Source organism: Bos mutus, chromosome 26, assembly GCF_027580195.1.
Source record: "Bos mutus isolate GX-2022 chromosome 26, NWIPB_WYAK_1.1, whole genome shotgun sequence".
Lineage (NCBI taxonomy): Eukaryota > Metazoa > Chordata > Mammalia > Artiodactyla > Bovidae > Bos > Bos mutus.
Genome location: NC_091642.1, coordinates 17,209,153 through 17,232,193, shown reverse-complemented (window position 1 = coordinate 17,232,193; position 23,041 = coordinate 17,209,153). Strand labels below are relative to the sequence as shown.

At 47.2% G+C, this 23,041-nt stretch overlaps 1 protein-coding gene across 3 annotated transcripts in view; it reads right to left on the bottom strand.

Moving 5' to 3' along the window:
• Positions 1-23,041, bottom strand: part of AFAP1L2 (actin filament associated protein 1 like 2) — a 141,971-nt gene that overhangs the window by 36,144 nt on the left and 82,786 nt on the right. For all 3 annotated transcript variants that reach the window (XM_070364043.1, XM_070364041.1, XM_070364042.1), the window contains one exon: positions 5,664-5,792. Coding sequence is in view for 2 of the 3 variants with exons in the window: in XM_070364041.1 (XP_070220142.1) it covers positions 5,664-5,792 (129 nt within the window). In the remaining variant the exon portion in view is untranslated. The remainder of the gene's footprint in view (positions 1-5,663; positions 5,793-23,041) is intronic.

Below are 23,041 nucleotides of genomic sequence, written 5' to 3'. Positions count from 1 at the left end.
AAGACTGTGATGCTGGGAAGGATTGGGGGCAGGAGGAGAAGGGGATGACAGAGGATGAGATGGCTGGATGGCATCACTGACTCAATGGACATGAGTCTCAATGAACTCTGGGAGTTGGTGATGGACAGGGAGGCCTGGCGTGCTGCGATTCATGGGGTCGCAAAGAGTCAGAAACAACTGAGCGACTGAACTGAACTGAACTGAAATTATAGCAAATAACTCAAAGGCTCAATAATAGGAAAATGGTGAATAAACCATAGTACATTAACATAGGTAATAGCTGGTCACCTTTAAAAATAAATGGATTACTGGAGAGTGTATAAATGGGCTGAACATCATGGAAGTGATTTTAGAGGATTTATTTAACTGCTCCTGATCTTTAACCCATCATTTTCCTTGTCAGAAATCAATATTTTGAATCAAAAAATATTCAAGTTTTTGAAGATAAACTCCAGTATGAAAACAAATTTTATTTGAGGGGGTTCATTGCCATGTTATATAAGAATTTTTTTTTAAAGAACAAAATGTATATGTTCACTAACAATGGGCTAGTTGAACTAGTTGAACACTTCTCATTCATCAGTGGACACTACCCACCTGTGAAAAATAACAAAGCAGCGCTATGTCTGCTGTTTATAAAGATATCCAAAAATTAAAGGCTCATGTTTCAGAAAAGAAAAAAGAAAAGAAAAAGTACACAAACTGTCAACACAGGGCAGTGTGCACAGGCAGCGATACTGAACATAAAAACAACACAGAGCAGAATGTAGGGGCAAACCACAAAATACACGAAAATATTCTGATGACACCAAGAAAGGTCCCAAAAGGAATCAAAGCAATGTAAATAGGGCTTAACGTTCGTTTCACATTCATTTCTTTTTTCAAGTTGTTGACTAAGCCCACACTCCTTTCCAAAAAAAAAAAAAGGCAAGATATTGTTGATTATTGTTTTAACTGTGAGATTCTGAGCAGGTGATTCCTCCCCAAGATGGCCATTTGTAAACTGCAGTTTAAACTGGCTCTGGTCCATGTCACAAGGCCGCGTGTCCCTCCTTGGACACGCTGCAGGCTCTGCTTGACTAAGTATTGATCTCAGTGTTGCTAATCCCCCAGAATCCAATAAGTAAGTAACAGGCTCTCAGGGCCGTCTGCAATCCTGTGAACTGGGCCTTGGAAAGGGGAGGCTGATGAGCTGTCCCACGTCTGGGAGGCAGTCTTGGGGTTGGGGAATTTCTATCATGCTCTCATTTATTTTCAGAAGTGCACTGAGCCCCAGCACCATGTGAGGTGCTGGGGACACAGCAGAGAACAAAACAGACATTGTCTCTAACTTCATGAACCCACTGGGGCAGGGGCAGGCAGGCGGGAGGGAGAGGGAGGCAGATCTGGATGGATAGTCACACAGGTATGTGGGGCGTGACAACACTACGGGGCGGGGGAGGAAAGGAGAGCTCCCAACGCTCTGACCACGTGTGCGGATCCAGGGAAAACAATCTTTGTCTGAAGAGGGTGGTGGTGAGGGGTAGGGAGAAGGGGCCCAGACCCTCTCCCTTACAGTTGGATAGACTAAATGTTCAAATCATGTCCCATCACAAGGGCAGCCCCTGAAATGTTCCCAGAGTTTCTGAGCAGGGTATTGGGGGAGCCCTCAGGCTTAGGACAGGAAAAGATATCAGGATCCCAATAAACAGACCTCAATCCATGCCTTGATCTCACTATTGAGACAAAAGAAGAGAGTAGGAAATTGAATACTATTTATACATGAAAGATCCGAGAACAGACAATTCGATGTGAAAAGTACAGACACACACACACACACTCATACTCTGCCCCAAAGGTGTGGAAGTAAACAACAGCTCAGCCAGTGGAGATCACAGGCTATCTTGAAATGATCAGCCTGTCTCCACCTACGAGTCCAGGCAAGTTGAGTTCATTTTCTGGAAGACACACAGTGAGGCAGGTCTAGGAAGCTGAGAGAAAAAAAAAGAATGCCTTCAGTTTAAGGGGCTGTGCATTCTATCCTGTGCAGCACAGTAATTAACCTGGGGCAGACTAATCTGGACCATGAAGAGGGGAGGGTAGCATCAGGGTTAGGTCAGCTGGCCCAAGCCTCTGCCGGGCTCTGCCACACGTGGCCATGGAGACACAGACATACAGAACAGACTTGTGGACACAGTGGAGGAAGGAGAGGGTGGAACGAATTGACAGAGTAGCATGGAAACTTATACACCACCCCAGGTAAAACAGATACCAAATGGGAATTTGCTGTATGACTCAGGGTGCTCTGTGACAGCCTAGAGGGGTGGGATGGGGTGGGAGGTGGCAGGGAGGTTCAAGAGGGAGGAGACTATGTATATCTACGGCTGACTCATGTTGATGGATGGCAGAAACTAATACAATACTCTAAAGCAATTACCCTTTAATTAAAGATAAATAAGTATTTTTTAAAAGGGGGAAAAAATGTCAGTTGCTGTTGTAACCACTCTGCCATGTGAGAAGATGCTAAGAGAACCAGAAGGGGAAACTTATAAGTAGTGGCTACTCACCCGTGGGCACTGACCTGGAGAAGAGTTTGCATGCTAAGTCGCTTCAGTTGTGTCCAACTCTTTGTGACCCTATGGACTGTAGCCCACCAGGCTCCTCTGCCCATGGGATTCTCCAGGCAACAATACTGGCGTGGGTTGCCATGCCCTTCTCCACGGGATCTTCTCAACCCAGGGATCAAACCTGTGTCACTTATGTCTCCTGCATTGCTGGCAGATTCTCTACCACTAGCACCACGTGAACAGAAGTGACAGCCAAAAGTCCCAGTATGGCTTTGCATGTTTATCTGTAGTCTGGGTGCACTCTGGGGGAGACTCACACTGGGGAGCCCCCTAACCTGCTGTCGGCAGCTCCTGCAGCCCCTCATGCTGCAGAGACTAAGGGTGGGGAGGGCCTAATTTTATAAGAGCCAAACATACAAAGATTAAGGATGAAACAGAGGTCACCTACAGGAAGTCACACTAAACCAGAAAGGGACCCCTGCACCAGGGGCTCCGATGGGGCGGTGAGAACCAGAAACCAGGGGTCAGCCGCCACCACCGCGGTGTTTTTCAATTCCCAACAGAGGTGTTCTTTACCATCAGACATTCTCAAGTCGGAGCACATCTAAATGGACTGGGAGTGTGCTCTTTAAAGGGTTCCACCAATGAGTCCCTCTGCGGAGTGACTCATTCCTCTCTAACGCACCTGCTTTGGAACACGTATTTCCCATCCGTTTGTCCCACCTTTGATGCACTGCTGATCAGCACTCAAGGCGGGTCAGCAGACGCTCACTACAAAGCCAGGAGGAGCCTGGGAATCAGGGGGTGGCCTGCAGAGCTCAAAGGCAATGAAGGGGCTCCAAGAAAATGCCTTTGATGAAAGGCTAAGGGAGCTACATTATGCCGACAGAAGAGAAGGCTGCCGGGCATATAACAACATGCTTTGGCTTTTATAACTTTTCTGATGTTCAGACAATAGAAACTAATTCCACAGGGAACAAAGAAAAGGAAAAGGGACTTTGAAATGCTGCCCAGTGGATGCAGGCTGGATGTAAGGGAGGAGTTCCTGGCTGTGATGGCCGGAGCAGGTGCGCCTCTCTCCCTGGCATGGATCTGAGCTGCTCCTACTGTGAGGCAGATGGATTTGATGCCCTCTTACGATCCTAAAATATCACTTTCAGTTCTCAAACATCCGACATAAAAATAAACTTGACTAAAGTGTTATGACTTCACAAAAAGCCTCTTCTTTAAAAAAAAAAAAATTGTGCTAGAAATGAAACCATATGTCTACAAGAAGATTTGTACAAGACTGTTCAAAGCAGCCTTATTATTCCTAACAGCCCAAATCTGCGAATAAACCAAATGTCCGTCAACAAATGAACTGGATAAACAGGTTGCGGTATATTCAAAGAATGGAAAACCAATCAGGAATAAAAGGAACTACTGATGCAACCCATGGCATGGCAGAATCTCCTGAGTGAAAGGGACCCAACCCGAAGGACAAACCATCCAATTTCATTTATATGAAAATCCAGAAAGGGCATCACTAATCAATGGTGGAAAAAATCTGAACAATGGTTGCCCTGGGGTGGGTGGGGATGAATTCTTGCCCTTGAAAGATAGAAATGCTCCCGAGACAACAGCAATGTTCTGTGTCTTATTTTGGGTGCTGGGTGCACAGGTGTATAAGCTTCCCAGGTGGCGCTAGTGGTAAAGAACCCACCTGCCAATGCAGGAGATATAAGAGACACAGGTTCAATCCTTGAGTCTGGAATATCCTCTGGAAGAGGGCATGGCAACCCACTCCAGTATTCTTGCCTGGAGAATTCCATGGACAGAGGAGCCCGGTGGGCTACAGTCCATAGGGTCGCAAAGAGTCGGACACTACATTCTCAATTAAAACCACTGAAGAGAAAATTAAAATGATAAGAATAAAGTAGTACTGCTCATAATATTCTTTACTACTCTTGCAGTCTGTAGATTGAATTTGCCCTCCTCTATTAAAAATTTTAACAGAGGACTTAACATGCACACACACACGTGTATACAGTTGTCCAAACTCACTGAATTGACTACTCAAGATTTGTGTACTTGACTGGATACAGAATCTAGCTTGATTAAAAAGATAGAAAAGATAATTAACTCAGGGTTCTTTGATTTGTTGTTGTTTAGTCACTAAGTCATATCTGACTCTTTTGTGACCCCATGGACTGTGTAGCCCACCAGGCTCCTCTGTGCATGGGATTCTTCAGGCAAGAATACTGGAGTGGGTTGCCATTCCCTTTTCCAGGTGATCTTCCCAACCCAGGGATCAAACCCGGATCTCCTGCATTGGCAGGCAGATTCTTTACCACTGAGCCACCAGGAAAGCCCTGTGATATACAGTCTTAAAGCAATGTTTTCCAGTTTTCCTTTGGGCTGTATGACTCTGGACAAGCTATTTGGACTTTGTAGGCCTCAGTCTCCTCATCTGTAATAATAGCACCAACCTCACAGGAGTGTTTTGAAGATGAAGCCTTGTTAACACATGTGCAGGCGGGAAGAACTCAACGAAGCACTAGCTATTATTATAATACTAGTTTATTTTCCCTTCTCTACTTTCAATAATAGGAAAAATACTTTGAAAACACTGTTTGAAACCTCTCTGTGGGCTACTGTGTTGAGAGTTCGTGGGGCTGCCACACACGTCCCATCACTTCTGTACTATCGTTACCATCTGCTGTGTCCTGCTAAAAATGCATAAATTAAGTCCTAACCCTGAACAGCTCAGAATGTGACTATATTTGGAGAAAGGATATTTAAAGAGATAATTAAAATTAAACGAGGGCGCTGGGGTGGGCCCTGTTCCAATATAAATGGTGTCGTTACAGGAGAGATTTGGACACCGGCGTGCACGCACAGGAAGACGGTGTGAACACGCGGGGAGAAGAGGACCATCCGTACACCAAGGAGACCAGCCTCAGAAGGAAGCGACCCTGCCAACACCTTGATCACAGAGTTTTAGCCTCCAGAACTGTGAGAAAATGAGCTCCTGTCGTTTAACCCAGTCTGGGGGCCGTTATCACGGCAGCTTAACACACAGACGACCATCCCCCTGTTTCCGCAGGGACCCTTCACCAAGGCCCCGACCACACCCACTGCTGCTCTTGGTGTATAAGCGGAGAAGCTCGGCCAGGCCACTCTTCTTCACCACGGCTGTGCTGCTCAGGTTCTCCTGGTCAAGAATCCTGAGGAAGTCATCCAGCTCTGTCAGCAGCTGCTCCAGGGCTAGAGACAGAAAACAGAGGACACTCTTAAAGCAGCTGCCTTCTCCCTAAAGGCCCCATTCAGATACACCTCTGATCTCATAGCATCCCATGACGGACCCTCTGGTCTCAAGGGGAGGGGTGTTGGGTGAGGTCAGGCAGCACACAGGGGACCCAGCCAATAGGTGTGATTCCCAGCGCCAGGGTGGTGGGGACAGGCCAACACACCCTTAGCTTTGGGATGGGCAACCTTGGCCAAAGCTGCAGGGCCACCATCTGCTGGATTGACAGTGGTCAAAGTGTCCCGATCAAGCCCCTCAGGCCATGAGAGCGTGGAAACAGGATTTTCTTCCTCAAGTAAAGAACAGCTCAGGGTCTGGGGAACTTGAACACAGATCAAACCCACAACCACCAAAAGAAACGCTGTGGTTGACTCAGTTGTTAAACCTTTCCCCAAGGACGGGGAAACACAGAGTCACTCCAGGGAGATGAAACAGTGATTATGCTGTCCCTGCAGGAATATAGACAACCCATCAAAAGCCACGCTTGGACAAACAAAACCTTTCTCCAAGATTCTTCACTGATTGAGAATCAATGTCACGAGTCCAGCATCACTCCCAAGTTGATGAAGGGCTGCCATGCCTTGGGATCCACAGCCCTTATTTGTGGGTCTAATAGGCGTCTCTCAGGTGCCACTGTTATAGAAGCACTTGGGGACTCCCGGCTGGAGGCACCTTGCAGAAATTATTAGTGCACCAGGCAAGAGGGAAGGTGCAGGACCTTCACCACACCATTACTGTTGTGGTTGTTACTGTTAATGACCTAAATCTCATCTAAGAACAGAATGTCAGACACTTCCTGATGGTCCACTGACTGAGACTCCACAGGGGACCCAGGTTCCATCCCTGGTCAGGGAACCAGATCCCACATGCAGCAACTAGGAGTTCTCATGCTACAGTGAAGATCAAAGATCCTGAGTGCCATGACTAAGACCCAGTATAGCCAAATAAATAAAGACAAATATATATAAAAGAAGAACAGGATGCAGCATTCACGGGTGGGGTCTCACCTCGGCTCTTCCAGCCCAGCTGGCTCTCCTGAACGTGCTCATTAATGGCAGCGACTTTGAGGGTCTAAACAATACTTTCCAACCCTGGCTACACTGGAATCACCTGGAGAGATTCTCAAACTCCTGATGCCCAAGCCACACCCAGATGGATATCCGAGCCTCTGGGAGTGAGACCCAGGGGTCAGATCAGATCAGTCGCTCAGTCACATCCGACTCTTTGCAACCCCATGAATCACAGCACGCCAGGCCTCCCTGTCCATCACCAACTCCTGGAGTTCACTCAGACTCACGTCCATCGAGTCAATGACGCCATCCAGCCATCTCATCCTCTGTCATCCCCTTCTCCTCCTGCCCCCAGTCCCTCCCAGCATCAGAGTCTTTTCCAATGAGTCAACTCTTCGCATGAGGTGGCCAAAGTACTGGAGTTTCAGCTTTAGCATCATTCCTTCCAAAGAAATCCCAGGGCTCATCTCCTTCAGGATGGACTGGTTGGATCTCCTTGCAGTCCAAGGGACTCTCAAGAGTCTTCTCCAACACCACAGTTCAAAAGCATCAATTCTTCGGTGCTCAGCCTTCTTCACAGTCCAACTCTCACATCCATACATGACCACAGGAAAAACCTCCCCAGGTGATTCTGATATGCAGATATTTTATTTTTGCAGCAATAAACCTGACATGCTTATTGATTAAACTATCGCTTCAATTTTAAAAAATGAAAAGAAACATGTTTAAAAATTCTTTTTACAAGTATGTACACTTTTTACTTTGACATTCAGTCTTTCATAGACAGCTTTCAGCATTATTATTTTTTGAACTATTAAATTATTTTTATTCTTCCCTGTCACAGGGAGTTAACAGTGATGGACTTGAGACACATTTTTTTTTCCTTTTTTTTTTTTTCTTTTTCTTTTTCTCTAACCAGAAGTTTGGAAGACCACAAGGAAAAAAAAAAAGCAAAGATCTGTTATACATGATAAAGTTGTCAAGAAATGTCTTATTCCTAGAAAAGAAACTTTTCATCTGTTGAGCTTTTGAAACAAAGAGTATGAGCCTTTGAAGCTGAGAAGCATGGGTCTGAACGCAAGGCCAGGGGCCACACCTGTGGGCTCTGCTTCCGGGGCAGCAACCGAGTGGCCCAGGCCTGCCCTCCATCACCTACTGCAGGAACTCTGAGCAGTCGCACAACCTCCAGGCTCGTTCCAGCCTCTGTACCGTGGAGAAGATAACGTGGGCCCCACCCATCTCACAAGGCTGATGTAAAAGACAAAACCTGTGAAGCTCTCCACAGCTTCACTTGTGAAATGCTACGCTAACCACACGAAGAGCTCTGTCATCGTCTCCTCCCATCCTGCGGTATCACTGGTTATTTCTTATTCTCCACCTTAGAGTGCTCGTCTCTAAGCTCCGCTTTAGAGAAAAACACAAAACCTTGCCCCAACACTCCCTACCACGGAAGGTGGTGGAAGGAAAGGAAGGTCACCTCCTCAGAGCAGCCTTGCTTGACCACCTTCTCCAAACTAGCTATTTATTATCATCTTGTAACTCAGCATCTAGGTCTTCATAGCCCTAGGCCTAGAAGTAGGGCTGCTGCTGCTGCTGCTGCTGCTATGTCGCTTCAGTCCGACTCTGTGCGACCCCATAGACGGCAGCCCGCCAGGCTCCACCATCCCTGGGATTCTCCAGGCAAGAACACTGGAGTGGGTTGCCATCTCCTTCTCCAATGCATGAAAGTGAAAAGTGAAAGTGAAGTCGCTTCGCAACCCCATGGACTGCAGCCTACCAGGCTCCTCCATCCATGGGTTTTCCAAGCAAGAGTACTGGAGTGGGGTGCCATTGCCTTCTCCGGAAGTAGGGCTACTTCTTAGTAATAAGAATATACCTCATTTTTAAGATTTGTAAATGAGTAACATCAATAACAAATGAAATAATAGTTGTTATTTACTTGCTCATTTTTAACGGGCATCTTTGTCTTTCTCACCCTGGTCTAGTCTGTTAGCTCAATGAGAATCAGAACCACATCCGTCCTAATCCTTGGCACCTCACACTCTTATAGGTGTTGAATGAATGTTTATGGAAAGAATGAATAAATGAATGAGTAAATTCGGCACCTACTAGCTCATAACAACTCTAGGAGGTAAGCAACATTATGCCCATTTTGCAGATGTAGACCTCATGGCCCAGAGAAGACCCATAATGTCCCACACAGCCAGTAGCAGAGAGCTGGGTTTGCTCTCTGACTCCAAGACCGAGCTCTTGGCAACACCCCAACTGATACCTCCATGTAGGGCCTTCTTCCAGCATCCTGCAAAGGCCTGGCTCCCCAGAACTGAACCAGAATCCAAGACTATCTGCTAACCTCCCCCCTGACTATTAAAGAAGCCCTATGCTCCCCTAGTTCTAATAGAGAGCTCAATGGCCTATTTCCGCTCAAATACCCCTTTGACTCTCAGTGGGGCAGTAGCCTCTGACTTCATTCCTGAAAAAAACAAACTCCCTGGAATGAGTATTGCTGTTGACTGGGAGAGAGCTGGAGGAAGCAAAAGGGGAATGACGATGCGTGTTTCAGAGAAGAGTGACGAAAGTATGGACACACGTGAGCGTCAGATCAAATAGCCTGCTCACTCAGATGAGTGGGTGGACGGAAGATGCCCTCAGCTCTGCCAGAGATGAGAGGGGTAGATGGTGAGTGATAGGCAAGGCTATCACGAGAGAGAAGCTGCACTGGGTAGCTCTGCTTGGCAAAGAACCACGGGCCAACAGCAGAGCCTCCTGCCCCGTCCTTAGGTGTTGCGAAGAGCACCCTGAGAAGTCTCCAAGAGGCCAGTGGCTTTTGCCCAGTTTTACTTAAAATTGATCAAAGTCTTTATGGAATGAATTTTGAAAGAGCACCAGCAAAAGTTCCCTGAGCTCACTGAATTAGTAAGTCCCCAACCTACAAACGAGTTCCATTCCGAGAGCGTGTTCATAAATCCAGTTTGTTCATTAAGTCCAACAAAGTTAGCCTAGGGACCCAACTAACACAATCAGCTCTATAGTACTGTAATAGATGTGTAAGACTTTTCCCACAAATAACACATAAAAAATAAACAAAAAATAGAGCACTTTGAATCTTACATTTTGCATCTTGAAAAGTTCAGTAATACAGCACAACCGCTGGCATACAGGGGCTGGTAATGAGTGAACAGGCAAGAAGAGTTACTGAAGGGTCTTCAACAATAGGAGATGGAGGGCAAGCTGCAATTTTTCACCTGATGCTGATGGCACAGGTTCTGGTTCCTCGCGGGATTCAATTCTATCTGCGCTCTGGGAAAAAAATGGCCCAGCAACATCTGGGTAGCAGCTCCTTTTTCCTTGTCATAGGAGACATGGTAGCACTGGACTGTATTCTGGACGGCTGCTGCAACCTTCATGAACCGTCCCGTGCCTCGAAAACGAACAGTGCCTCCTCAAATAAAGCAATTCCCCTTGCCATTTACTGCATCATGAATCTCTTTGGTTCTTCAGTTACTTCTTCCTGTTGCTTTTCTTAATCCTTTCTCCGGGCCTCTAATTCCATTAGGTGTTCAATGCACATTCGCATCTTTGAAAGTTCACAACTTAAAGGTTTGAATGCAGGGGACTTACTGTACCAGGTAAGACCCTAAAGTGTGCCCAGCACTCGGCAAGGCCCTCAGCCTAAACTTACTGGGAAACTGGAAAGGCGATCAGGATCACGTGGTTCTGTTCTCTTGCAAGCTCGTTGGCAGGGCAAGACCAGCACAGGTGAAGTGACGTGATCAACAGACCAAGGTGTGCCACCAAAAATTCAAGAATCAAGCAGGCGGTATCTCTTCACATGTGACAGGAGATCAGACAAGAGGCTGAAGGCTGGAAGGTTTCTAGGAAGAGGCCATAGTAGAGTAAGGCTTTGTGTTGTTTTTTGTTTGGTTTGGTTTGGTTTTGAACAGCTATTTCCTGTTGGCTGCAGAAACTCACAGGCTAAAAAGCACTGAGTTTCAAGACGGCAAACTCAGGAAAACAAAGGATAAATGACACTGCTCCTTGACCTCAGCTGCAGTGGATAAGGAAGAACCTTGAGAAACAATTAGGATCTCAACCACATTTTTCCTGACCTTCTGACCTCCACCAGGCTGTTACTCCTGCTACCCCTGCTAACAAAAAAAGAAGAAAAGCCCAAGAACTGAAAGTGTCTCTTGCTTCCACATCCTCAGCTATTCCCAAAAGCTGCCTGATTCCTGGAAAACAGCCTTTGTTTATTTCTTATGTGAGCAAATACATACCAAGCCAAAGGATGAAAAGCATTGTGCCTGGCTCTGGGGGGACAAAGGTGACCCAGATTCTTGGAAATGGGGGCGTCAGTGAATACACCGGGTAAAACAGAAGGGATCCAGGGACATCTCCAAGGATCAGGGATGCACCAAGGAAAGAAACAAACTCAGGGGTTCTCAGGGGGAGGAATGTATAAGCTGGGCATTGAGGACGAATAGGAGCTTGCCAGAAAGACGCAAAGGCATTTAAGGAAAAGGGAATGAGACACTCAGGCAATTCAGGTACTGAAGGCACAGGGGCATCTGAGAAACCATGAGCAGCTCTGTGTGTCAGGGCACCCAGAGCAGAGGGGCAGAGTGGGTGGGCTTCAAAGGGGAGCAGGTGGGCTCTGTGGCCAGACCTGCAGACTTAGATCAGGTGGGCAGATCATAAGGGTTTTATCTACTTTGCTAAGGAGTTTGTGCCTTTTCCGTCAGGGTCTCTGGGCAATGCAGTGGAGGAGGCCATATAATACTATTCTCCAAGCAGGCTAGAAGTAAAGTAACTCTGCCGACTGTGGGGAGGACGATAGAAGGGAACTGGGGACAGGGAGGGGAGGCAGGGAGACCAGTGAGATGGCTGCATTAGCACAGATGACACAGACAACGGTGTATCCTAATCACAGCGGTTGGGACAGTGCAGGGCGCTACACTCCCCACCAAATCCAATTCTCCCGAGCACCCTGCAAATGTGGAGTGGAGAGTGCGCTCCTGAGGCTGGATTACAACCTAATTCGTCACATCCACAGTCAGCAGTGGCCCTGGGGCCAAGTACTGGCTGTCTGCAGACTGTCCCCAGGGGAAGTCAGAGAGATTCCCTGGATCACGGCTTCTGCTTCCCATTCCTCCATATTTCACAAGGTAGCAGGGGACAGGATGGAAGGGCTGCATTTGAGACACGTGACAGGCAGTGGCCATAGGTCTCGGTGATCATTCCATTAGACGTGGAGACTGTGAGCAAAGATGCCCGCGGGTGGCCGAGAGATGTGGAATGCCACCAGACACTCAGGCCTGAGGACCCTGCAGTCAATCGGGCAGCTGTGGTCCCTGCTGCTGGGGAACCAACAGGCCAGGCCAATGGGAAAGATGGGCAGATGGGGAACACTGAGAAAGCAGAAAGCTTCCTTTCTTATGAAAAGAGCTGAGCTAGGTGAATGGTGGAGAAGGCAATGGCAACCCACTCCAGTACTCTTGCCTGGAAAATCCCATGGGCAGAGGAGCCTGGTAGGCTGCAGTCCATGGGGTCGCTAAGAGTCAGACTCGACTGAGAGACTTCACTTTCATTTTCACTTGCATGCATTGGAGAAGGAAATGGCAACCCACTCCAGTGTTCTTGCTTGGAGAATCCCAGGGACAGCGGAGCCTGGTAGGCTGCCGTCTATTGGGTCTCACAGAGTTGGACACGACTGAAGCAACTTAGCAGCAGCAGCAGCAGCAGGTAAAAGGTAAGCCCCGGGGTTGAAGAAAGACAGGACCAGAAGCAGCAGGAGTCACAAAGCCCAGAGGTCATCTCCCTCCTCTCCGGATCCATGCTGTCCCTCAAGGTCTCTCCAGGTCCCTATCCACAAAGCCGCCCACGACCAAGCTCCCGGGCCAGTAGACCTCACTGTCAAAGCCCAGTTGTTCACGGTCATCTCGGTTTGTACCAGGTCTACATTCTGGGCTAGGCCTGAGTCCAATTCTGGTCAAGGGTCAGCCTCTGGAAGTCTGGGCCTCTGACAAGGTACTAAACACAGAAGAGGCCAGGGATGCTTCTGAGATCGTACCCTCCGGGCTCCAGCCACAGGCTCCCCCGATCCCAAAGCAAAGCGTTCCAATGAAAACTTGTACAAGCCAAACAAGCAGAAGGTGAAGCAGCGACTGTCTTTTTCTGGAAAAATGAAAATCCTCTTTGGGTGGATTTCAGTTAGCTGAAGCAGATATTCATGTACCTGCTTTCGTCAAAGCCAAGTGGTGTGAAGCAAACTTTGGAAAAGCAGGGGAAACCAAGAGCTCAGGCCCTTAAAAACAGCAACTGATAAAAGCGAGGCCCCAGTCTTGCACCAACCCCAGTGACATTTTAAAGCCCTCAGAGCTCAGAGGAATGCGGCCCTTTCACTGCGGCCCTGGAACGTGCTCAGCTCCCTTCCCCCCCCCCGCCCCTCCCCCCCCCAAACCGCTCATTCTGGTCTCTTCCTGGTCCTCCAGCGGAGGGAGGGGAAAATGAGCGTGTTGTTCACTGTGGAAACTGTAGGCCCTTGTGCAGTCTTTGCATCCTGCCTCTGTTCAAGTTCAGAGCTGTCTGCTCACGGTCTGACAGCTCATCAATAAGATTCTTGTTCAGGACTCACAAGGCCCACGCGGAGCTGGACGGGTCAACTGTGCGATTCATTGCCCTCGGCCCAGCCAGGCTCTGCCTCCAGAAGACCTCCTCCCCCGGTTCCGCTCATTCTGAGGCAGTCCCGCTTTGTGGTCACTAGGTTCCCAAACATACATGTCTTCCCAACATGCCAAAAAAGCTGCTCCTCATGGTTCCCCTGCTGTTTTATGCACGTATTTTTATTTATTCAGCTGCATTTGCTGAAGACCCACGATTCAGGGTGATTTTCCTTCCAAACATAAAACTAAGCAGAACTCTTCTTTAAGTATAAAGACATGCATTCCCCTCCATATCCCATTGGTTCCTAACATGAGCCACTATAGACATATTATCTGCATGAACCCCACTGCTGGAGACTAGTTGAAGTCATGAAGCTGGTGACAGTTTCTGTGATAAGCAACAGCCTCAGGTGGGTTGCCATGGAAACCAGAAAATGCCAGCAGATTTCTTCTGATCCTAGAGAATCCTCAAGTTCTCAACAATGAACTTTTGGGGCTTCCCTGGTGGCTCAGTGGTAAAGCATCTGCCTGCTAGTGTGGGAGACAAGGGTTCGATCCCTAGTCCGGGAAGAGCCCAAATGCCGTGGAGCATCTACGCCCATGTGCCACAACTACCAAGCCTGTGCTCTAGAGACCGGGAGCCGCAATTACTGAGCCCGTGTACTTCAGCCCCTGAAGCCCTCTCGCCCCAGCCCCCATGCTCTGCAACAAGAGAAGCCACTGCAATGAGAAGCCCGCACACCTCAACAAAGAGTAGCCCCTGCTTCCTGCAACCAGAGAAAAGCCCGCGCAGCAACAAAGAATACAGTTATTTTAAAAAATAATTATAAAAAAGAAAAAGAATGAACTTGGAAAATATGCCCCTTTATTCCACCTAAAAGGAGATTCCCTCCCCCCAGCCCTTTAAGGAGGTCAAAGCCTTCTTTCTTTACAAGAGTCAAATGCCAAGTCAACCTTTACCAAGTACCCAATGTACTGGTGGGTATGTGCCAGGCATGTTGATAGGAAGTGGGTTTCTTTTTTTTTTTATGGTGGTAATACAATATAACTTTATGTTTATTTACTTTAGCAACTTTAAAGTTTACAATTCGGTGTCTCAATGCCATGCAAGTATCACCACCAGGATCTAGTTCCAGAACTTTTTCATCACAAACTCATTAGGCAGTGGCTCTCTATTCTTTCCTCCCCTAGATTTATGGCAAACACGATTCTGCTTTCTGTCTCTATGGATTTGCCAATTCTATAGTATGTGACTTTCTGAGCCTAACTTCTTTCATGTTTCATCACTATTTTAAGATCCCTCCAAGCTATGGCATGTATAGTATTTCATTACTCCTTACAGCTGAGCAATGTTCCCTTGTATGGATATACCACCTTCTGTTTAACCCTTCGTTATTAATGAGGAAGTGGGATTTTATTACACAAAAAAAGTGTTAATTGGGCTATCATTTCTGTACACAGTAACGTCCTCTGTTTCTACTGCACAGTTCTATTGTTTTGACAAACACACTCAGCTGTGGCAATTATCACCACAATCAAGATGCAGAACATTTCCACGACCCCAAAAGTTCCTTTGTGCCCTTTTGCAGGTGGCTCCTTCCTCACTCCCAGGCCCTGGCAACCTGCAGGAGGCTCTCAAGAATGCATGGGACTCTCAAGACTGGAGAATGATGATCCTTTTACTGAACATAAGGCATCTCAGATTTGTCCATTGTTGTACATGGATAAGAACTCTGGTCCTTTTGATTGCTGTGTAGTATTCCACCCCACCGTTGCAGGAAGCCCATATGTCCCCATAAATTCAAAGATATCTTCTCTGCTGGGTGCTTTAACACAGACTGCTGGTCTCTGGGTCCTCCCACCAGTTTTCCATGCTCTTGAAGCACCCTCTTGCTGACTTTCAAAGGCATGACTTGAACACCAAATGGATGACCACTCAGGGCATACAAACAAAAGACACACAAAAGACAAAGCCGTGATTCTTACCAAAGGTTGCACCCTGGAATCACCTGGGGAGTTAAAAAAAATATTCCTGATTCCTGGTCCATCCCCAGAGCTCCTGCTATAATTGCTCTGAGTGTGGTCTGGGCCTCAGGAGTTCTCAAAACTTCCCAGATGATTCTACTATGCAGCCAAGGTGATGAACCAGAGAAATAAATGTGTGATGGTTGCTTCATGAAAAGTCTTTTAAATTGAAAAAACTATGTATAAGAGTCTTTAAAAACAACCATAGTGCTGCTACATAACTCAGTTCTGATTTCACACGGAGAACTTTCTAGGTTCATGCTTGTTACATAAAATTGTTGTTCAGTCACTGAGTCGTATTCGACTCTGTGACCCCATGGATTGCAGCACACTAGGGACCCTTGTCCCTCACGATCTCCCAGAGTTTGTTCAAACTCATGTCCATTGAGTCAGTGATGCCATCCAGCCATTTCATCCTCTGTTGCTTCCTTCTCTTCTTGCCCTCAATCTTTCCCAGCATCAGGGTCTTTTCCAATGAGTCGGCTCTTCACATCAGGTGGCCAAAGTACTGGAGCTTCAGCTTCAGCATCAGTCCTTCCAGTGAGTATTCAGGGTTGATTTCCTTCAGGATTGACTGGTTTGATCTCCTTGCAGTCCATGGTACTCTCAAGAGTCTTCTCCAGCACCACAATTAGAAAGCATCATTTCTTTGGCATTCACCCTTATTTATGGCCCAACTCTCACATCCATACATGACTACTGGAAAAACCACAGCTTTGACTATGCAGACCTCTGTCGGCAAAGTGTATATAAAGTTAGATACACTTGAAAATATCTTTTTTTCCTTCTAACATCTTTTCCCTTCTAGACAGTGAGGAAGGGAAGTGTGGAAGACAAGAACCAAGAAGTCTTTGTGTTTACACATCACAGAACTCAGTTCTTTGTCCCGCTTGAACAAGTGGGAGTTCTTATCACTGACAATCGGCACCCAGAAGATTTGCAGGCTACCCTCCTCGGTGGGCTATCACTGATCCTGTCTGCTTGGACCTCAGGAGAGTAGCCAGAAATGTAAATAACTTTCTCCAGGATAAATACTCCAGGAGTTTTTATCTCCATCTCCAAGAACCAGCGAGGGGGAGACGGCTGTGCTCCATTTACCAGGGCAGTGACTGCATTGCTCCCTGCTGAGCCTGACCTTCAAGGTCAGTTTGTCATCTTTTTTTTTTGCAAGATCTGCCTTTTCTCACCTATCTCAGAGTCTCATCACTTAAACACTTTCTTCAAGAAAAGGCTGCTTTCTGCACTTCCATATTAGCTGTGTGGGCTTGAAGAGAGTGGACAGATGCTCTACCACGGCTTGCACTCCTGGAAAAACAACTCGAGCTGCTCACTGGTGACCTCTCAGATGGAACAAATCTCCCCAAGAGCAGAATTCCAACCCCAGAGACGGAGCCAGCTGGAACCGGAGCCGCTTAGATATGGCCCCTTGGAAATTCACACAGTAACTGCTAAAGACATGAGACTAAGCACAGCAAGGCAGAGAGGCCAAGGGCCACTTTCCCTCTGCTTCAACCTGCCCAGAAGCACCACCTGGCCACCCAGTCTAAAGCAGAGGGGCTATTCCTTGGCGATTCTCCCATCTCTAATTTTCTATTTGTCCCATGAATGCAAGTCCTTAGTCCCCAGTGAGGTTGACAGCTCTGAGTAGGTAGGGACCACATCTTCTGGTTTGGTTTCCCCCACTATGAGTGACAACCTACTCCAGTATTCTTGCCTGGGAAATCCCACGGACAGAGAAGCCTGGCGGGCTACCGTCCATGGAGTCGCAAAGAGTCGGACATGATTGAGCAACCGACACACTATGGTTAAACAATGCTTTACTCAAAAGTCGATGCTTGGAGAACATCTGCTGAGCATAAGGCTTTCAGAGACACACACAGACACCACCCCCCAACCCCCTGCAGTGAAGGCTCCTCCTGAATTGTCTTGCACTGACAGTATCTGGGCCAGTTTGTCCAGTAGGATCGGGCAGAGGGCTCACCAGTTATAGACCACGATTCAGGTCCCCACAGTTAACAGCTCTGGAAGGACCACCCAGAGGCAGCCCCTAGCAGTGGGCCTATCTCACACCTGGACAGCATTCTGCTGGGAGAACTTTCTCCGGGGTGCAGGTGGGAAGGGCATGGAGGTGGCTGCTCCCCCAGAGACCAGGAACCTAGGCCTGAAGGAGCTCGACCCCCAGGGCACTCCAGCAGTTCAGGGGGTAGAGGCGGGCAGGGGCGGGGCAGCCAGGTTCTAGCAGCCATCAGGGTCCAGGCCAGACAAAGAGGCTTTGGGGCCCAGGGGGCCTTTGTTCCCCTGGCTCAGTTAGGACATTCCTTAAATGCAATCTGCCAGAAGAGTGGCTTCATTCAGACTCAGTTATGCGGGTGGGAGGCGCAGAGGTTCAGCTGGGTGGCTCCCTGCATGGCAAAGCCCACAACAACTGGTACAAACCATCTCAGTCTCTGAATGAGGGTCACTCAAGTTCACTTTGGAAGTTTGGGAACTACAGTGTCTAATAGAGGAAAAAAAGAAGTCTGGGAAATAACAGTGGTTATTGCTTGGTGGAGGGGTTCTGGGAAATTTTTCATTCCTTCTTTATATCCTTCCCTGTTCATCAACACAAAAGAGCAGTGAGTTATTACACGGAGAGAAGATGCTGCCCAGGGGCCGCTCTGCTTTCAGTTTTGGCTGCAAGTTGAGGTTTGTCCTTATTCACTGTTGGACAAAAAGAACAGAAACTACAGATGTATGGAAAGAAAAAATAATCACCGTCCTGTTCAGATTTCCTGTTTCTCTCCAGCTTTTGGCAACGGGCATGACACACCATTGGGCTGATGTACTAGTGTGGCCTGCTGATCCTGTTCAGGCCTCCGCCACCAAGGTCAAAGTCAGCCACAGCAGTCCAAAACCACCACCACCTTGACCTTGGGATCAGCCAGCAGTAGGCTACCCTAGCCTGATCCAGTGCCCCCTGCCCTACATAGTCAAGAGCCCTTCCCTGGGGCTCCAAGGAGGCTGGGCTAGAGGACAAAGGTCTCCCAGCCCCCTAGCCTCTTTGCCTGGCCTGGACCCTGGTGGCTACTGGACCTGAAATTCCTCACACTCCCTGTGAACTGCTGGAAGATCCTAGGCAGCCTGGGGTAGGGGATGCGGGGGGTGGTGCTCATGTACCTTTTGGAAAAGATCCTGATGCTGGGAGAGACTGAAGGCAAGAGGAAAAGGGGGCGACAGAGGATGAGATGGTTAGATAGCACCACTGGCTCAACAGACATGAATTCAAGCAAACTCCGGGAGATGGTTAGAGAAAGAAATGGCAACCCATGCCAGTATTCTGTTTTTTTTTTGAATTATTTATTTTTTAATTGAAGGATAATTGCTTTACAGAATTTTGTTTTCTGTCAAACCTCAACAATGAATCAGCCATAGGTATACATATATCCCCTCTCTTTTGAACCTCCCTCTCATCTCCTTCCCCATCCCACCCCTCTAGGTTGACACAGAGCCCCTGTTTGAGTTTTCTGAGCCATAGAGCAAATTCCTGTTGGCTATCTATTTTACATATGGTAATGTAAGTTTCCATGTTACTCTCTCTCTCACCCTCTCCCCATGTCTATTAAGTCTATTCTGTTTCTCCATTGCTGCCCTGCAAATAAACTCTTCAGTACCATTTTTCTAGATTCCATATATATGTGTTAGTATGCGATATATATTTTTCTGTGACTTAATTTCACTCGTATAATAGGCTCTAGGTTCATCCACCTCATTAGAACTGACTCAAAAGAACTGTTCCTTTTTGTGGCTGAGTAATATTCCATTGTGTGTATGTACCACAACTTCTTTATCCATTCATCTGTTGATGGACATCTAGGTTGCTTCCATGTTCTAGCTATTGTAAATAGTGCTGCAATGAACAGTGGGATACGTGTGTCTTTTTCAATTTTGGTTTCCTCAGGATATATGCCTAGAAATGGGATCGCTGGGTCATATGGTGATTTTGTTCCTAGTTTTTTAAGGAATCTCCATATCGTCTTCCATGGTGGCTGTATCAATTTACATTCCCACCAACTGTGCAAAAGCGTTCCCTTTTCTCCACACCCTCTCCAGCATTTATTGTTTGTAGACTGTTTTTGATGGCCATTCTGACCGGTGTGAGGTGATATCTCACTGCAGTTTTGATTGGCATTTCTTTAATACCACTCAAGTATTCTTGCCTGGAGAATTCCATGGACAAAGGAGCCTGGCAGGCTACAGTCCACAGGGTTGCAAAGCGTCAGACACGACTGAACAACTATCAGTCACTTATTCACCAGGAGATAGTGGAGGACAGAGGAGCCTCCACTATTTTGCTTCATGGGATTGCAGAAAGTCAGACACGACTGACTGAACAACACGCACCTTTAACCCTTGGCTCTTGGTCCAGATAAAGCAGTGTCCTCCATGCCCTCCCCATCTGTACCAGGTTCCAACTTACACTGCTTAATCCTAATTCCAAATCATGGCTCAGCCTTGGGTTGGTTGCACCACATACAGGCTGTGTGGCATTTGGAGAGCTTAACTGACCTCTCTGTGCTTCAGTTTACTCAATTGTAAAATGGGATTAGTAACAGTATCTACATTTCATAGGATTGGTATGCTGCTGCTGCTGCTAAGTCGCTTCAGTTGTGTCCAACTCTGTGCGACCCCATAGACGGCAGCCCGCCAGGCTCCCCCGTCCCTGGGATTCTCCAGGCAAGAACACTGGAGTGGGTTGCCATTTCCTTCTCCAATGCATGAAAGTGAAAAGTCAAAGTGAAGTCGCTCAGTCGTGTCCAACTCTGTGCAACCCCAGAGACGGCAGCCCACCAGGCTCTGCCATCCCTGGGATTCTCCAGGCAAGAGTACTGGAGTGAGGATTGGGATAAAGATCACAAAATAATTCCATTAAGTACACATACTAAGGTAAATGTTAGTTGCTATATGTATATGTATATAAGTTGCTCAGTCGTGTCTGACTCTTTGTAACCCCATGGACTGTAGCCCTCCAGGCTACTCTGTCCATGGAATTCTTCAGGCAAGAATACTGGAGTGGGACGCCATGTCCTTCTCCAGGGGATTTTCCGGACTCAGATTTTGCACCTGGGTCTCCTGAATTGCTGGCAGATTCTTTACCATCTGAGCCACTGTTAAAGAAAACCTAAATCCCTCCTATAAAATGGATATGGAAGACCCTCCATAAATACGCTCACTCACACACACACACACATAAACACATTGTAAATTTAGTAGAACAGTTTCAAAAAAGTGATTGGAAATATCCTTGTTTGTTTTTGCAGGACTGCTAAACTATGTCCTGGCAGAAAGGCAGCAAGGGTAACTGAGGTGGAATTTGGGTTGAACCCCTCTGGAGAACCATATTTCTCAAAACACATAATGCTGAAAATAAATAAGTGAGGGTTTTCCAAGCTTTCCATAGCTCCCCAGTCCAGCTTAAACTGACACCAGAAACCTATGTGCAGAATAAGGGAGAGCGGTAGGCTGTGAACGGAGAGGTGGCTACCAGGTCCTATGCTTGTTTTCCACCCTGTCTAACCCCAGACTGGGAAACACCCGGTTGACAGAAACCCAGGTAACATTCCTATGGGCCGAGAGCATAACACCACTGAAGACACTGCCCCAGCAGGGACAACCCAAGAGTGTGTACAGTGGATCTTACCTACAGTTTTCCTTCCTTCCCAGCATCCACTTGCCCTTCTCATTTGTACCCAATTTCTCTTTGGGAAACCCTTTTACCCAACTGTATTTGTGTCTTATATAGAAGTAGAAGCCCCACCCCTGACTCCATGACAGCCATGTGACCTTGGAGTTAGCCAATCAGAGTGTTTCATTCCCTTAGCCACAGTGATTGGCTTAGAGATGGCTTCGTGATGAGAGCCAAACCAATGGGCATCAGCCTTGGGTCTCTTCCTGGAACTATTTCCTGATCTTGGAGCTGCTAGAATGTCAGTCTGGGGCCATCTTGGCCATCTCTAGGAAGAGCCTCCCAAGGAAGGAAAACAGAGCCTAGATATTCTGACTATTCAGCCCCGACTCTAACTAGCCTTCTCCTCTACCACTCAGTTATGGACAGCCAGGACATCCCATTTTTTGATTAAGCTAGATTGAGCTGGGTTCTCTTTCGCTTGCAAAGGGAGAGTCAACTACCACAGCATATGTTTTTTTGAGCCTGGAATTTGGACTGGCTGTCTGCAGATACAATTTCAGTTCATCCTGCTGGGTAGGCATTATCATCCCCATTTCACAGAGGGGAGACCTGAGGCCAAAGGAGGGTCACACTGTACATCAAGGCTCAGAATCAACAACAGATCCTTCTGACCTCATACCTAGAGTTTATTCCATTATCCAAGTCTACTTCATATTGGTAAAGATTTGCGTATTACTCCAGAGAGTAGAAATAAAAAACATTCTAATGAAAGCAAAGTGTGGGGAAAATATCCAGGAAGAAAAGTACCTTGAGCAGCCTAGGATAAAATGTCACCAAGGCTTGGGCTGAGGGCAGAGACCCATGGGTAGAGTGCAGTGAACATAAACTTCTGCCCACCTCAGGAATAAGATGGGAAGGAAAACTGAAAGGGAAATTCCAAAGGCCCAGCGGGTAGAAGCAGAGCAGGGCATGGCATCCAGGGATGGGGAAGGACCTGAAAAAAAGACTTTCACTTATTCCAGGCAACACTGATGGATTTCAAGACAGCCAAGCCCTCCAGGGCAGTCTGACAGGATAAACAATGGTGGCAGCTGCAGCTCTTGGCTCAGGGAGCAGAAGAGCTGGAAAGAGCTTGCCATCCCCAGTCTGACTCCTCAGTGCCAGGGTCAGACCAGAAGGATGGAACAGAAATGGGGAGGGTGTGGTTGTTCAGTTGTGGGAGAGCACAAAGAATGCGTCTGCCTAAAATGGCCCTTACTACTAGGAGGGGTGGGGAAGCAAAAGCCCCCACCCAGACGATCAATTTTAATAAAGCTGGCAGTTCTGAATGGCTTTCCAGCTAGACCAGTCCTGCTTCTGCTGGTTAGAACATCTCCAATGGACGGGAACTGATAATCAGGCAGAGACCACATCTAATCCCATATGTGAACCCCATCAACAAGGAATCAGTTCTGAGCCTTGTAAAAGGTCGGAATCAGTAATGAATGGAAGCTAATGGAGAACAGTATGGAGATTCCTTTAAAAACTATAAATAGAGGTACCATATGACCTGGCAATACCATTCCTGGGCATATATCTGGAGAAAAACATAGTCCAAAAGGATACATGGACTTCAACATTCATTGCAGCACTGTGTACAACAGCCAAGACAAGGAAGTAACCTAAATGCCCATCAACAGAGGAATGGATTAAGAAGATATGATACATATATATAATGGAATATTACTCAGCCATAAAAAAAGAATGAAATAATGCCATTGTGGCATCATGGACAGACACAGAAATTACCACACTGAGAGAATCAAGTCAGAGAAGGAGAAGTAACAAATGATACTGCTTACATGGGG